Raw genomic sequence first — 17,961 nt, forward strand, 5'->3', positions numbered from 1 at the left:
GTGTGTGTGTGTGTGTGTGTGTGTGTGTGTGTGTGTGTGTGTGTGTGTCAAAGAGCTAGCCTCTGAGTTCGTGTCAGAGACAGTCCCTGTTTCTCTTACTAGGGAACCCACTCGGGTGTTTAAGTTTCAAATGTGTGCATAGGTGTGTATGGCAGGGTGTGTGGGGATGTGTGGGTGGGTGGGTGTGGGATGTCTGTGTGTCTGTGTCGGGGTATGTAACCGTGAGTGCGGTGCTCTTGGAGTTTAGAAGGCATCGGAACGCCTTGGGCTAGTGTTATACACAGCTGTGCATTGTACAATATGGGTGCCGGGAACTGGACTCTGGTCTTCTGCAAAAACAGTATGTGTTCCTAACAGCTGAACTATGCCCCATTTCCCCCTCGTTTTTATCAAAGTGTTTAAAAGGCAAGAACCTCTAAATACAGAAAAAAAGTTTGCTGAGCAAGGATAAAAAAAAAATGTCCATGTCTTAAACTAACTGTTATTAACTCATAGCATCAGAGAAGCTTCCTCCCACAGCAGCTGGGAAGACACTCACAGACTCACAGCCAGACATGACACAGGGAAAAAGACCTTGGAACAAACAGCTCTGAATGAGATGTTTCCATGCAATCCCTCTCCTCAGAGCTCAGGGAACCCCTTGGAAGAGGAGGTGGAAAGAGTTTAACAGCTCAAGGGGATGGAGGACAAGGCCCTCTGAAGCAAGGTTCATATGAACCCGCAGAGACTGAGACAGCAAGCACAGCACCTTGACAGGTCTGCACCAGGTCCTCCGCATATGTATTATTATAGCTTTCTGTTCAGCATTTTATGGGATTCCTGAATGTGAACCAGTGGGTCTCTGATTATTGTGTCTGCTTTGGGGCAAACCAACAGAAGGGAATATATAGAGGTATGTTTATTTATATATATATATATATATATATATATATATATATATATATATATATTTGTTTCTGTAGAAACCTTGTGAATTTTCATAGAGATTGCATTGAATCCTTTGATAGGAACTGCTTTAGATAGTGTGTCTATCTTAGTGTTCATTCTTCTAGTTTGTGAACACAAGATCTCAGCACATTGTTTTCTGTCATCTTAAGTCTCTTTCATCAATGTTTCCAGTTTTAAGTTTACAACTCTTTAATTTCTGTATTAAAATTTGGTCCTGAGTATTCTTGGGTGGTATTTGTAAATAAGTTGATTGTCTTGATTAATTTATGACAGGTTGCTATAAGTGAATAAAACACTATGTTAATTTTGTATCCTGCAACTTTACTAAGGTCTTTGGAGTTTTCTAAATGATCTCATTATTTGTCCCTGTGACAATTTAATTTCCTTTTCTTGACTTCTTTCTCTTATTCTCTTGACTAACTACTTGGCCAGGACTGCCAGGATGATTGTGACTAGGATCACTGAGACTGGTATCTGAAACTCCAATGAGCAGCTTTCAGGAAACACTCAAGTCGTGTTCCTCCTTGACCTAGGACCATATTTTAAGTCATTAGAGCCAGAACACAGCTTGTTTTGGCTGAACCAGTCAGAATTACTTGAGCAGGGAGTGAGGTTGACTTCGTTGTTTGCGCTGGTATGGCTGGAGTTCTGGCTTAGTTAGGCTTATTTATCGTTAGTAACTAAGGCTTTCTTCTTACTGCTTAATGCTTAGTTGTGTAATAATTATTTCAATGACAACTTAGTTGACAGTAGCAGTGGCCAAGGTGTTTCAGCCTCTGCAACTGGACACTGAAGGACACAGTTGCAAGTGACAGAAAAGGAGCACGTATTCATGGCCACAGAAATGTCCTTTCCCAACCAAATCCAGGAGACAAGACTTGGACTTGGAGACAGGTGTGCAAAACAGCCATGTTTTCACAGCTCTTGGCTAGCATTGACTTCTCCCAGTTGCACAGTTCACCCTCTTCCCACACTTGCCAGTGCCTTCACTGTCCTGGAAAGGAGGGTTGCTTGCTTGTTACTTTCCCTTCTGGGTTATTTTGGTCACTTGTAAAACATAACAAGGCCTTCACTAGGGCCTTTTCCCTTCAGAAGCTAGATGGAGGAATCCTAGAGTATTTGGAATTATCCTAATAATTACGAAAATCAGTAACCATGTCTTGTAAACATATTTTTAGATGACAGTTATCAAGTTCAATATTTTCTTCACATGGAGTTTTTCTCTCAGCTATAGAAATGAAACCGATTTGAAGTGAGAACTTACCTCAAAGATTCACAGGATGTGTTTTTAACATGCCTGTCAGAGTTGCAAGTGACACCATATTTTTATATTCTTGACTGAATTTTTTTATTTATATATCTGTGTGTTTGTCTTTGCTCAGTACAAACATTCTTCTGCTGTGAGTGCCCATTTTTGTGGAGAAGCTAAAGGCTTATTCATTAAAGTTGAATGGAGTAGGATTCTATATAACTGTAATTTTGAGAGACTAACAAAGATACCATGATCAAAGTAGCTGAGCCAATAAACTATTCTCTAGCTTAGGGTTCCAGAGAGAGAACAGAGAGACCTTACACATGCTAGCAAATGCTGCACTACTGGGCTGATATACCCAGTCTAATTTTCTAACATTTTCTGGTATTTTCTAACTTTTAAATCACTTAGACTTTCAGCAGACAGTTCTGCAAATATTTGACAAGCATCTATGCTGTGAATGGAAAGCTGTATTTCTAATGTTTTTACCAACTTTTCTCTCATAGACTTCCAGTGATTTTCATCTGAACATTACATGGTGGCAGTTTTGTGTAATAAGAGCACATGTGAATTTAAAACACACACCCTGCTGATAAAATGTGATTTTAAATTGTGTTGGCAGGATCCACAACTGTGTTGGCACATTCTCTCTGTGCTATTGCTCACGTAGTGACTGCAACTATGTGCGTTATAATGGGTTAAGAATTTCTTTTAGGATGTCCAAGTAGAGTAAGGAAGTTTTGATTCATATAAGTAACTATTGTGTTTCTGCCTGTCTTATTGAGGAACAGTAAGTTCTTTGTCTCTAAGCATGAAAATGTTTGACAGAAGCTCAAAGGCAAGGTGTCTTCTAGTTAAATTGCCTCTCAACTACTTGCTTTGAAAAGAGCAATAAATGAAGTTTTACTATAATCTTGATGGAAAAATATTGTAACGATCTTCAAAATCACAATTTAAAAAGAAAACGGGAGAAGTTCATACATTCTATTTGCATATGTAATATGCACTATTGTTTGATTGTACAAAGACTTCAGGCCTAAGATCATATTACCAGAGAGGCAAACTATCACAACACGCCCGCAGGCCATAAATTATCCCACACGGCAGCATTCAAGTTCAGAAAAATACAATGCAAACCTAACATGAGCTCTGTTTTCCTGGTCATCTACTTCAGCATTACATCGCTAATCCCATTTTATGTGGAATAGATATAAGCTATAAGATTTACTACTTTGGATTTCTTTGCTCATCGCCTGAAAAGTGGTAAGCGGCATTTACGGTTCCTGTAGTAAATACAGGTGCCGAGGAAGCGAGGCCGGTCGCTCTGGTGTATACCGGGCAGCATCTCTTCGGCAAAGAAACATCCTCTCTGATGTTTGCGGGCGCCACCCCTCGCTGGTGCACTGGCTACCCTGTTCCAGGTCACATGCGGTCAGCGGATGTCTGCACCCTTAGCTCTGCTGGCAAACTGCTTCTCTTCGGGTTCTCGGCCGGGTTTGGCTTTGGTGGAAGAACTGGGGCTCGGGCAGAGAAATGCAGATGGAGACTTTGCTGTGACCAAAGCATTGGCCAGACTTAAGTGATTCTCTTAAGGCAAAAATTCCATATCGCAATGCCAATGACTATTAATAATAGATTTCATTCTTTTTTTTTTAGGCCAGAGAACTATAAAATGTCTTTTTTACCATCCGCTTGCTCTCAGGATGAAGAAGAAAAGGTAAATAAAAGCTCTGCGTACTGTTGATATTTTTAATTCTCTTTATTTTTAGTAAAATATGTACAAGTGATTTGCTTATGTACCATATACAAGCCTGGTGCCCACAGAGGCCAGAAGAGGGTGTCAGATCCCCTGGAACTGGAGTTACAGATATTGTGAGCCACCAGCATGGTGATGGAAGTGAATATGGGTTTGCTACAAGAGCCGCCTTTGTTCTTAACGACTGAGCCTCTTCATTTCTCTTTTAAGAATAAACTATGTCGACCTAAGCAGTTTATTAGACTTGTGCCTTTCGGCTATTTTCTCGCATACTACTGAAGAGTGGAGAAGCATAGATTCCTACCTCTTCTCATAAACATGGAATTCACCGTCTTCTGAAGCAACCCTCCATACAGACTGACAGCCCAACAGCTGGTCCCTCCCTGATGTAACCATCTGACACTTATTTGAGTGTGTGCCACGATTTAGGCTTTGCGTACAACCACGATTCTCAATCCCACAGTTTTGATCCTCATGAGGATTTGGGGGGTTAGCATTGAATTTAAATATTAAAGCAGCATTAAGGAAAGGTTCCAGTTACTAAGAATCTATTCCTCATAATACATTTATACCTTAAGTGATTTTCTATTAGGGAAAATTTTGTACATACAATTAAGGGTTCTCTACTCATGTGTGACATGTTTTTGTTTGTCACTTCACTTTTAGAAAAGCACAGAGGTCTCAGGAATCTGGTAAGTCAGAAAGAATCTGCTTAAAGCCCTATATGGTAGCATGGAATGGGAGAGAAAGTAAGCAGCCACTTCTGTTTTCTTTAGACTGTGGTGGTCAATGGCAAACCACACAAGGGCAGTTCTTGAACATCGGGGTCATGGCAATTTCCTGCCTGTGTGCAGTGGCACCCAGAGGCTTTGCACCTGACACCAGGCAAGTATTTTGATGACTTGTTTAATGCTTGCTTTTTATAAATAATTTTCTGCTTGGTAACACTTGAACTATTAGCTAGCTAGAACATGTTAAAGATACATTCTCTGATGAAAGAGCAGAGAATAAACGTAAGTGAATGAGTACTCAACTACAAATACGACATCCATGTCATCCCCGTGACCCCTGCCAAGAATCAGGGACTATATGGAAGAGAGGTGGAAAGACTTTAAGAGCCAGAGGCCAGAGGGCGTTCTTCAGCGGAACAGTATCTCCCACCCATGACAGTACTGGTGCACTGTGGTGTAGCTGTGGTTGCCTGAACAATATCTATGTAAGATCCTGCCTGTTAACATTCTGCCATGGTGTGGGAGGGGCTAATGAGCCCCAACCCCTGGCTGAAGAGCTATTAACTATTGATGGCTTCTGAAGGGAGGAGGAATCCGTTTTCTTTAAGGACGTGACCAGCGGTAGGGCAATCACACCGCTGTGGATGGCCCCACATTCATTAGATGAGCAGTACAAATTAGATGGGGTGGATTATGGGGAGGCAAAATATAACAGGAAGTTGGGAATGGACAAGAATGTAGGGGGTTTATATGGGAGGAATTCAGAGAAGATTTAAATATGATCAAAATATATTATATAAATGTCTCAAAGAATTAATAAAAAATGTTTTTAAAGAATAAGAATTATGCATTAAAAAGTAAGGGTTTTTTGTAGGGTATTAAATCTTCCTAAAGGATTTGTCCTCACAGTACACTGTGAACAACTCTTGAACTGTAAACAAGCAAACAAAAGAAGCTGTCATATAATCACTGGCATTTTGCTAACTCGCTGGCTAGAGTGTTCCTTTGGGTCTCATTGACACACTTTTTATTGCGCCTCTTTTGTTTGCTTCCACTTCACCGCTTGTTGAGAATATTATGCCAAAGGTTGATGTTTTTTGTGAACGCCTCTGCTCGCCAATTTTTAATACAAACATATCTTTATTATGAGGGCTGGAGAGATAGCTCAGTAGGTATGAGTGGTATTTCTCTGGCAGAGGATCTGGGCTGGGTTGATGCTTTCAGTTAGAGAGACATTTGGTTTGCTTAACATGAACAGTGGTACATAGAAATCTCCTGGCTATGTTTTACTGAGATAGCAGTAAGGCACTGTATAACTTCACAGAATTAGAGCCAGTCTGTCTTTTGCACATCCCTTTAAGCAAATTCATTTTTAATCTAAGAGTAGTTATTTTCTAAAAGCAATCACATAGAACAAAGGAAAATTGATAATATTTATGAAATAATACAAGGAAGAAAAATGATGTTTAAAGGCAATGCCATGAATACTCTGGTGCTTTCTGATTTTAGAGGGAAGAGACAGCATGGTGAGTAGGAGGAAGATTGGACCGTCAACTCAGCAGTTAAGAGCTCTGCTGCTAGCAATTCTCTGATTGGCATTGAGGGCCTTCCCCTGGGAGTGGCCCATCCGTACATAGAATGACTGGACAATGGATTGACATCTAAGGTTTGTTATGGTGCTAGTCTGAGCCTCCACAGTTTTCAAGGCTGTGTTGGCTCTAAATCACACATTTGGATTTCTAGTCTCTTATTGGATAAAAGTTATACAGGAGTAAAATGCTCTGTTGTTTAGCCAAAATATGTGGTGATGATTGTTCACTCTATCTTCTATACCCAGGGCACTTTGATTCATTTTGTTTTCTATGTCACTTAGACCTTCTGCCCATAAATAAACTGTAAACTTTAGTTTACAGTTTGGATTTTAGAAAAATATCTAGCCATGTATTATATAAGACCTCACTGTCACCATATACTTTTTCTTTTCTTTTTCAAAATTTTTAAATATTTTTAATTTTTACAATTTATTCACTTTATATCCTGATTTTAGCCCTTCCCTCATCTCCTCCCAGTCCCTCCCTTCATCTTCCCCCATCTCCCATTCCCCTAGTCCACTGAAAAGGGGGAGTTCTCCTCCCTTGCCATCTGGCCTAGTTTATTGAGTCTCATCTGGACTGCCTGGATCCTCTTCCTCTGTGGCCTTCCTGCCAGAGGGAAGTGATCAAAGAGCAAGCAACTGAGTTCATGTCAGAGACAATCCATGTTCCCCTTGCTCTGAGGACCCACATGGAGACTGAGGCTCCACCCAACAGGTGATCAGAACAGATGCAGAGACTCAGAGGCAAATTCTGGGTAGAGCTCAGGGAGTCTTATGGAAGAAAGGGGTTGGGCTAAAAAGACCTGGAGAAGACAGGAGCTCTACAAGGAGCCCAACAGAGCCAAAAAATCTGGGCCCCGGGGGGACTACAGAGACTGATGCATCAACCAAGGACCATTCATGGACAGGACCTAGACCCCCTGTTCAGATGTGGCCAATACACCTTTTAAAAAGGCATACATAGCTTTAGAATTCTTACATTATTAAGGTGGATTTAATATTACTTCTTGATGTGAGTAAAGTACATAAAGGTTTGATATTTGAAGAGCTTGCAGTAAGGTTTTGCTGAGGAAAAACCCTGAGGACTAATAAAACTAATTTGAAAGGCTTTTCCACATCAACAGGAGCACAGCAGAATGTGGTTAAAATTTTTAGGTCAATTCAACACGGCAGTCTTTCGATATTTGTCAGTATCCTCTAATTGAGCACTGTATCTGTTAGACAAAATGATGTGGGGTGTTTCAGAAATAGTCTGTTAGTGAGCTCCTTGATGTCAAACACAAATGTTTAATTTCAGGTTAAATAACGGAAGCATGGCTCTAACAGCTGTACACAACACCACTCAACCAGAATTTGTAAAGCACCTGAAAACATACTCCCGAGTGAAGAATCAGGTACGCACATTTCTTTTTGTTACTTTTTTTGCAAGGCTATTAATCATGGAAAAATGCTTCAGAAATTAACATCAAGTTTTGCCTCATGAGAAACCTTTAATTTTCTTCCACCTACATTAATCATCTTTTCCCCCAGAGTTACTTTCAGAATTTGAAATTTGTATGCCAGCTTTAACACACCTTTGCTTCTTTTGACATATGGGTTATCATTTTTTCCCTTGCACAGAGAAAACTCAAAATTCTATTATTACATTAAAAAGTGAAGGAAGTTAGAGATACAGTTACACACACACACACCACACACACACACACACCACACACACACACACACACACACACACACACACACACACACACACGCTGTTCTTTAGAATGAAAAGCAGTGAAATCTGAGAGTTTAGCCTGCTTGGTCTTACAACAGCGGATTCTAAATATCTAATACTACGATTTTACTGACGTTTGTTTACAACTTGCTACATCTTCACGGATTGCAATAGATTTTCAGACATGTGCTTACAATACCCATTTTATAGATGTTACTCAAAACTTCTGTTTTTACTGAAGTGGTTGGACTGGAAGAGAACTAGTAACTCTGACGAGCTGGTTCCCTGGGAACACACCATGACACAGCTGTTCCTCTACAGTTGGACACATTTGTGGGGGTGTGAATGGTGCTTGGATGTAGTTAGGAGAGGACAAATGGGAGGAAGCGGCCAGTAAATCCAGATAACCATCAGAAGCTGTTGATCCCATTCTCTAGCCACATGTAGGAGAGATACAGACAGACACACAGACAAAGACAGACTAAGTCTCTGTGTGTATCTGTGTGTGCCTGTGGGAGCCAAAAGAAGCCATTAGAGTTTCTTGAGCTGGAGGCACAGGTAGTTGGAAGCTGCCTGCCTTTGTACTGGGAAGGAAACTTGGGCCCCCTGGAAGGCTCTTACCAGCTGAGCCAGCTCTCAGTCCCCAGCCCCTCCCCCCACTTACCGCATAATTTCACACTACCATGAAGAACTACATTTCTCTGGTATTTATAATCATATGTAATTCATGTCATCATTTGTATAAATAATAAACAAGTGTGGAAATAGGAATTGTATGTAATGCATACAACTGGAAATCATTAAGTTAAGCAAAATAAACCAGAAAGGTAAATACTGCATGTTCCTCTCATGTGCAAAACCTACATTTGGAGCCAGAAAAATGGCTCAGTGGACACAGGTGCTTGTTGCACAAGACTGGCAATCTGAGTTCAACCCCTGGAACCCACCTAAAAATGAAAGGCACAAACTGACTCTACAAAGCTGACCTCTGACCCCCACATACACTGTGTCACAAACATACACACATGTCAATAGTAATAATTTTAATTTTAATTAGATGCATTTGTATGTATTTACATATGTGTTTGTGTAGGTCTAAAAAGGGAGACCATGAGAGGTGAGAAGGAAATTTTAAGGGAGGTGAGGAAAAACAAATGCTGTCAAAGCCCCAGTTCTAACCGCCCTTGGAGGACATCAACATTGGCATTCCATGCATATAGGTAATAGTCACATTAATACATCTCTTCTTTCTCATTAAAAAAAAAAAAACTATCGTGTAAGAAAGACTGCACATGTGTTAGTTACGTGTGATCAAACAGCAGCAGCACTGGTATGTGGGAAGGAAACAAATTCCAAATTATTTTAGCATTTCACTCTCCGGGCCGTAGTATTTTCGCGGTTGGAACGCCAACATTTGTGAACAGCTGTGGAACAGATTGACGATAACCTCACTATTTTTGCAGTGACTCCAAACTCGGTAAGAGAGACCAAGACTACCCTCCAGGGCCCTTTCACCTGAGCCCTCTTGCTAGCTCCTCTCCCTCCCCACGTCTCTTGCTCTCAGTGGCCACCTTGGGGAAGTGACTTTAAAACTCTGAAATGAACCCTGCCTTCTGCGGGCCCTGATCTGGCTGATCTCTTTGCCCCGTTATTTCAATTGCCTTTTGCACACACCCCTGCAAGGTCTGATCGCGCCTTCACGCTGCAGGACCGCTGCCTCCCTGTGCCTTAGACCTTGTAAACCACCAGGTCTCCGGGCCCAGCAGGTCCACGGCTGACCACGACTTCTCCCCTTTCTTCAGATAACACACACCCCAACTGCTTCTGTTGGTTCTCACTTTTATCCTCCTCCTCTTCTTCTTTCTCCTTCTCTTCCCTTCCCCCCCCCCCCGCCCCAGGGTTTCTCTGTGTAGCTCTGGCTGTCCTGGACTTGCTGTGTAAGCCAGGCTGACCTGGAACTCACAGAGATCTGCCTGCCTCTCCTCCCTGAGTGCTGGCATTACAGGCACCCAGCTTGTTTTCCCTCTTCAGAATTAAAATCTTCCTCATTCTACTTATAATGGCCTCTTCTGTCTCTCCAGTTTCTCTGCCTTGTCTTTTGTAATTCTTCCTTTAGGAGTTTTTCTACAATAGCCGATTTGTTTTCTTCAGTCACTGAGGGCAGACTTCCACTTCCTGAGCATGAGCTACATGGTCCTTGATAAACCACTCCCTCCCTCCCAGTGCCACAGCTTGAGGAAGGTACTAACGGGCTGACTTGCTCATGAGGCCATTGTCCCCAGGGAACATGGTTTTCCTCTAAGCATATTTTCACGTGGCTGTCTCTTGAGACATGTGAACCTCCACTATTTTTTGAATGCATTCAAATTCTCACCACTCCCAAGGACACACTCCTGTTGGATTAGACTCTGCCACACAGCTATATGTTTAACATAGTCATATCTTTAGAAACCTTTATCTTCCAAAACAGTTACGTCCTGAGGCCTTCAAGACTTAGGACTTCAACACTGGAGTTCTTGAAGGGCAGGGCACACAACTTATGTTGAAACGCTTTGTAATTGAGTTCTTCAGAGTAATTGAGACAGCCAAATAATTTTATTGAAAATGCAGATCATTGGTCATTTCAGGTTTTAGAGCAATTGGCTTTGGTAAACAGCCGTCCCTTGTCCTCCTGCATACGAACCTCAAGGAAGCACGTTTTTAGTTGTTTAAAACAAATTAAGGGTCAGTATTTTCCCCCAAGCCCTTATTTTACACACGTAGACCAAAGGCCCCGGAGCTACCACAGCCTAAGCTTTACCATCAACCTAGTTACACGGTGGTTTCCTCGCTCTCTTCAGTTCTAAACAACTCAGTGGCCTGGCGCTCCGTGAAACTACTTGCACGCTGTGACTCTGCAGAGCTCCCATGTTGGCATAAAGCTTTCATTCAGAACTTGCCTCTTACTTACACAAGTTACTGCATAATCACTCACTTTATAGGCTATGCTTTTACGTGTTACCAAGCACTGGCTGTTACGGGCTAATTACATCTATTCCCCACCCCAGATACTCAATCCTCACCCTTGTTACCTTTGCCCCACACCCTACTTGGAAGAAGGTTCGTTATAGATTTAATTGAGGACTCGTTGCTGTCCCCTCACCCCAATAAATTTCTTTGGAAAAGAAGAAAAAGTACAACATTAAAACATTCAAATATTACCTGGCTAATAACTCTCTTGTACCTTGTTAAAATGGCAGGTGAGCACCTGGGAAATCATATCTGGTCACCTCTTTCCTTTCTTTTATATACTTTCCACTTCATTTTTTCTCTAAGTTTAGATTTAGGTTCTTCTGAATTAAATTCCAAGTGTGAAACTTGTGCTAGAGTATGTTTCACATCAGCTAAAGAAGGAAATAATGAAGTCAGTGGGAGCAACTGAAGAGTGGCCGTAACTAGAAAGTACAGGATCATTGTTGGAAATTCTTCACCGGTCTGAACTGTCATACAGCAGAGATGAATGAGCTGGGAAACCCCTGGAAGGAGGTTCCTTTTCCAGAAAGCCTGACAGTATCTGGTCAGACTTTCAAAGCTGTAAAAATGTTAGTATGATGGTGAAAATTATTTGTAAAAAATAGGGGGCACCAGAAAGCATCCCAATTTTTAATTTATATTAATTACAATTTATTCACTTTGTATCCAAGTGATAGCCCCCTCACCCTTGCCCTACCATCCTCCCTCCCTCTTCTCCCCCTATGCCCTTTCCCTAGTCCATTGATAGGCTAGGGTCAGATGGAAGGGGAAGAGGACCCCTATCAGGTCTCATCAGGAGTGGCTGCATTGTCTTCCTCTGTGGCCTGGTAAGGCTGCTCCCCCCTCAGGGGAGGTGATCAAAGAGCAGGCCAATCAGTTCATGTCAGAGACAGTCCCTGTCCCCATTACTAGAGAACCCACTTGGAGACTGAGCTGCCATGGGCTACATCTGTGCAGGGGTTCTAGGTTATCTCTGTGCATGGTCCTTGGTTGGAGTATCAGTCTCAGAAAAGACCCTTGGGCCAGATTTCTTTTTCTCCTCTTGTGGAGCTCCTGTCTTCTCAAGGTCTGTCTATTTCCCTCTTCTTTCATAGATTCCCTGCACTCTGCCCAAAGTTTGGCTATGAGTCTCAGCATCTGCTTTAATATCCTGCTGGGTAGAGTCTTTCAGAGGCCCTTTGTGATAGGCTCCTGCCCTGTTCCCTGTCTTCTCCCTCTTTCGATGTCTATCCCATTTGCCTTTCTGAATGAGGATTGAGCATCTTACCAGGGTCCTCCTTCATGATTAGCTTCTTAGGGCATCCCGAGATTTTGCATTTGTTGTATTTTGTTCAATTTTCCCTTTGTGGAGACTTATACCATTGAAGAAGTAAAAATTTATTCAAGGAGTAATAGCAATTGGATGCAACCCACAGCAGGAACCAACTGTTTCAGAACATGGTTTTCCTTGGAATGTAGATGGTGACTTAATGGGAGCTGCATCCACGTTAGGTAAGCCCAAATATTTCACAGCTCTCTGTGTACAATAGCAGATGTAGCATTAATAACATAATGTGGGGATTCTGCCTCTTCACTGCCCAAACAGAAGGTTAAAAGACAGTAATTTAGAAAATTGTAGAAAGACATAAGCACACCTTTCAATAAATACAAATATGAGTATTTACACTGGCATTGCAAATCATTATTTTGCATAAAATATACAAATAATGTGTTTACAATTTACAGTGTTGGTCTTTGAGGGTATTGTTAAGCCTTTTGAGAATAATACAGTACAGCATTTTCTAGCCCTCTCCCCAAAATTGGGCTCTAGTACCGTAATACTGTGTTGAACAGTTTGCTTCTATTAAGTCCTGTTTTTATTCAAGTCGGCATATAAGGTGGGGAGGGGCTCCGGTCAAACCTTTATAAAACACCCAGCACTCTGTACATATCAGCTAACATGAGTCTTGAGTGGGTACAAACAGTTATAGCAATCTACATACCCCTTCTCAGAAAGCCTCACGGCTTAGCAGGGCTACGTAGGGTGTTCTCAAATGATTGTCTCTTCACAAAGGCACTATCAGTCGGGCAGGAAAAGTGGTAAAGAAAGCTCTGAAACAGTCACAGATTTTGGTGTTTTGGGCCCTTCCGCTTGCTGATTGGTGGCCCTGCCATGAATGTGTGCCGATCTGTTTGTAATTCATGCCCCCCACTCATGAGGCGTGTGAAAAATAACGATGGCAGGCATTCAAGTCTGTAGTAGTCTTTACAGGCTGCACCTAAGGCTGAAGTCTGGAAGAAGAAATGACCGACTACAGAGTTGCATGTAAAAGAAATACGTAAAGTAGAAATTTATTGTGAAATTATCTAGCTAGCATGCAACATATATACAAAGAAAAATGCCTTTTTGAATGAAAATATCTATATTTCAATATAATTAAAATAATACCTAGATATTTGAAAAGCAAGATTAAAAATATAAAATCAACCAATAATCAATAATCAATTCTGATTTTTGGAAGGTGTTTCTTAGGCCTAATTTAAACAACATTGTACTATATTATTATTGAAGATATTTTTTAAGCCACATGTACTATAACAATATTGTTGAAGATAATTTAAGAATTTGCTATAGTCTGATAAACCATAGATTTTTTAAGTTTTCAAACTGCACAGTGAGCTAGTAATAAAATCACAAACAAGCACTTAATTAAAAAAATCTTTTCTGTGTAGGAGACAATAGCCTCAACCCATAACAGCATCTTTTGAAGTAACAATATTTTTAAGCTTATTATACAGGTAAACATCTAAGTTTTATTTAAAAAAATATATAAAATATCTAACTGGACAAAAATGTGGCCCAGGAGGTAGTTGTGTTCCTTTTTTTCTTTTTATTTTTTTATATTAATTACAGTTGATTCACTTTGTGTCCCAGCTATAGCCCCCTGTGTCATTCCCTCCCAACCCCACCCTCATCTCCTCCCATGCCCCTCTAAAGTCCACTGATAGACTAGGGTCAGATGGAAAGGGAAGAGGGACCTCCCTTTTAGGACTCATCAGGACTGGCTGCATTGTCTTCCTACATCAGGTGGAGGTGATCAAAGAGCCAGCCACTGAGTTTATGTCAGAGACAGTCCCTGTTCCATTACTAGGCAACCTACTTGGATACTGAGTTGCCATGGGCTACATCTGTGCAGGAGTTCTAGGTTATCATCATTGTCCTTGGTTGGAGTATCAGTCTCAGAAAAGACCCCTGGGCACACAAATTTCTTGTTATTGTTGCTTTCCTTGTGAGCTCTGGTCCCCTCCAGGTCTTTCTATCTTCCCCTTCTTTCATAAGATTCCCTGTACTCTGCCCAAAGTTTGGTTATGAGCCTCAGCATCTGCTTTGATACCCTGCAGGATAGAATCAGATTCTACCTGAAAGATAGGCTCTTGACCTGTTCCCTGTTTTCTCCCTCTTCCAATGTCTGTCCCATTTGCCTTTCTGAGTGAGGATTGATCATCTTACCCAGGGTCCTCCTTCTTGCTTAGCTTCTTTAGATGTACAGATTTTAGTATGTTTATCCTATATTATATGTCTAATATCCACTTATGAGTATATACCAGGTGTCTTGTACTTCTGGGATACCTCACTCAGGATGATCTTTTCTCGATCTACCATTTGCCTACAAATTTCATGATTTCCTTGTTTTTAATTGCTTAGTAGTATTCCACTGTGTAAATGTACCACAATTTCTGTATCCATTCTTCTGTTGAGGGACAGCGTTTCCAGATTCTGGCTGAACAAATGTCCTTGTTGTGTACTTGAACATATTTTGGATATATGCCTAGGAGTGGTATAGCTGGATGTTGAGGAAGCACCAGATTGATTTCCACCAGCAGTGGAGGAGGGTTCCCTTTTCTCCACATCCTCTCCAGCATATATTGTCACTTGAGTTTTTGATCTTAGCCATTCTGATGGGTGTAAGTTAAAACTGAGTCGTTTTGATTTGCATCTCCCTAATGACTACGGACGTTGAGCATTTCTTTAAGTGTTTCTCTGCCATTTGATATTCCTCTATACAGAATTCTCTGTTTAGCTCTATACCCTCTTTTTAAATTGGATTACTTGATTTGTTGCTGTTTAACTTCTTGAGTTCTTTATATAGTCTGGATATTGATCCTTTCCAAGTTTGTAGGCTGTTTTGTTCTGATGACAGTGTCCTTTGCTTTAAAGAAGCTTTTCAGTTTCATGAGGTCCTATTTATTGATTATTAATGGCCATCCTGCCAAAAGCAATCTACAGCTTCAATGCAATTCCCATCAAAATACCAACACAATTCTTTACAGAACTGGAAGAACAATTTTCAATTTCATATAGAAGAACAAAAGACCCAGAATTGTGAATCCTGTACAACAGATAGTCTCGAGGTATCTCCATCCCTGATCTCAAGCTGTACTGCAGAGCAATAGTAATAAAAACTGCATGGTACTGGCATAGAAACAGAATGGTGGATCAATGGAATTAAATAGAAAATCCAGAAATAAACCCACACACCTATGGATACTTGATTTTTGACAAAGATCCCAAAACCATACAATGGAAAACAGACAACATCTTCAACAAATGGTCCTGGTCCAACTGCATGTCTACATACAGAAAAATGCAAATAGATCCACATTTATCACCCTGCACAAAACTAAAGTCCAAGTGGATCAAAGACCTCAACATAAAACCAGATACCCTAAACCTGTTACAAGAAAAAGTGGGGAAGAGCCTTGACCTCATTGGCACAGGAGACAACTTCCTGACCAGAACACCAACAGCACAGGCTGGGTTCCTTTTGACCTGAAAGGCAGTGCTTGGCCAATCACAGCAGTCAGTGTCCAGTGAACTGATCCAAATTTACATTTTCCCGGAGACCCTCCCTTTAAAAGGTAGATCTAAACTGAGATTGATTTTTCATGTATTATTTTTGACATTTTGTGAATTAACTATTTGAATTTCATAAGAAAAACCATAAACCCATAGATTTTACACAGAAATAAGTATCCTTTAAGATACAAACATTCAATTAAACATGGTTTTTGTGTACGTGGAGTTGACGCTTTGTGCTCATTTCATCACGCAGAAGCGAGACCACAAGCCTTGGCACACATCTTGCTCTCCAGCCACAGACCAGGGGCTGGAGGATCAGGAGATCTGAAGAAGGGCCAGCAGCCACTGGAGAGTTCCTCTTCACAACAGTGATGGCTGCCCCTTTCATCCAACACAGGTTCAAAATCAGGCCATAGCTTTCTTCCATGTAACAGATCCAGGTGAATATTTACATTTATCAAGCCACATATAGGAAATAAATACTACAAAAAATGATTGTAAACACTACAAAAAGGTTGTAATTACAAACAAAGTATGTAAAACCCAGGTAGAAAATATTTCATTTTAAAATAGAACCTTGTGCAACAGCATCAAACATACATACCTTATGGGAATTTTATGCCACATTTACTTTGTCACTGCACACAAGCTTGAATCAGTGACTTATAGTTCTGCCTTTGAAATGGTTTTTCCATTTCCATAACAGAATATCTTTCTTTACACTCCTGGTTAATATATATTTAACCGGAACAAGAAAAGCAACATTATCCTAAAGATCCTCGTATCTGCTTACTTTGAAACAGGGACTGTTTTATGAACTATTGGCTCCCAAATCTCTCTCTGCACGATATTAAATTATAAGTGAGCTGCAGTTCATATTATATCAGTGTGTATCAGCTAAAGTGCAACGTTTATAATCTGCTATGAGGATTAAACTCTTAAGAATTGGTTTTACAAATGAGTATTTGAAAAAAATAAAAATATTCCTGGGTGCTCTTAATAAAGAAAAAAAAAAGCGGATTGACATTTGTATTCTTTAGAAAAGCCTATACATACAAAGATGAGCCCACAGCTGGCCATTTCTCCAGAAGGCCAACCTGCTCTTATGGATTTTAAAATTAATATCTGCAGAATAAAAGGGCAGTAGGTCAGTGATGTCAAGTCACCAATGGCAGTCTTCACATCTTCCACTTCTGAATGATTTATCCATTAGAAAATCTGGACAATGCTCTCTGAAACAGTCTACGTGTGTTGGAACCAACAAGTAGCCAGTCCGTGGCGTTTAGTTCACTGAGTTAAGAGCACCTGGTCAATATTCTGCTGTTAAAGATTGCTCCTTTTAAGGTGGTCTGGCTAAACATGGAGTTACTTTCACTTCAAGCTGGTTTTGGATGTTCTCCTTTGTGGAGTAAATCAAGAACTTTAGTGTTTTTCTCCACTGCTTGACTGCTGAAAAAAAAGCAACCTTTGTCTATTTTCTTTCTTGAAGATTTCTCCTGCATTAAGGCAGAGTAGGTCACAAAATCATAAGTACACAAAAAGGGAGATGTACTCCTGGGTCTTATGAACAGGATAGCTTTCCTGACCCGATCTTTCCTTTTCATTTCTCTCCATTTAAAGGTTTTTAGTCATCATCATCATTGCTTTTGCTGTTGACGTAACTCCAGCTGTCTCTCCTGTTTTCTTCTTGTAGAATAGATTTATACTGCCTTTTGAAGAACCCAGCCTGAAAACAGATTAGAGGACAAGTGCATAGTTCGGAACTCACAATAGTCACATCAAATATCCAATCAGCCTACAGCACTTTCCCCTTTGCTCAGGTTACACTAGCTGTGAAGACAGTTGTAAACAGTGTTTAGTCAGCCTGGCTCGTGTAGGGTTAACAACACGAGACTTCTCAGTGATATCCCACAAAGGGTTTTTGACATATGCATTTTTCCAAATGGACTCTTGTAGTGAAGATAGAATAAATATGAGAACAGTATTAAACATCCAGATAACATTAAAAACGAAAAGGAACAGTTAATACTGAACCTAATTGTCTTTGAGCCAATAAAGGCATTCTGAGTAGTTTACTTTTGGCAGTTACTGTCAATACAACACATGAAATT

The 17,961-nt window shown here is 40.6% G+C and overlaps 2 protein-coding genes across 3 annotated transcripts in view; one reads left to right on the top strand and one right to left on the bottom strand.

The window, feature by feature from the left end:
* Positions 1–16,222, top strand: part of Cerkl (ceramide kinase like) — a 101,250-nt gene extending 85,028 nt beyond the window's left edge. Inside the window, 9 exon segments of the mRNA XM_055600582.1 lie at positions 2,823–2,897; positions 3,622–3,742; positions 3,744–3,779; positions 4,623–4,648; positions 4,733–4,841; positions 7,579–7,674; positions 12,340–12,409; positions 12,411–12,501; positions 16,104–16,222. Coding sequence (XP_055456557.1) covers positions 2,823–2,897; positions 3,622–3,742; positions 3,744–3,779; positions 4,623–4,648; positions 4,733–4,841; positions 7,579–7,674; positions 12,340–12,409; positions 12,411–12,501; positions 16,104–16,222 — 743 coding nt within the window.
* The window catches only part of Itga4 (integrin subunit alpha 4), a 73,344-nt gene continuing 69,347 nt past the window's right edge, over positions 13,965–17,961 (bottom strand). For both annotated transcript variants that reach the window (XM_055600599.1, XM_055600600.1), the window contains one exon: positions 13,965–17,576. In XM_055600599.1, coding sequence (XP_055456574.1) covers positions 17,475–17,576 — 102 coding nt within the window. In that variant the 3' untranslated portion in view covers positions 13,965–17,474. The remainder of the gene's footprint in view (positions 17,577–17,961) is intronic.

The sequence above is a fragment of the Psammomys obesus genome, unplaced genomic scaffold (assembly GCF_907164565.1).
Source record: "Psammomys obesus unplaced genomic scaffold, mPsaObe1.curated_primary_1811, whole genome shotgun sequence".
Taxonomy (NCBI): Eukaryota; Metazoa; Chordata; class Mammalia; order Rodentia; family Muridae; genus Psammomys; species Psammomys obesus.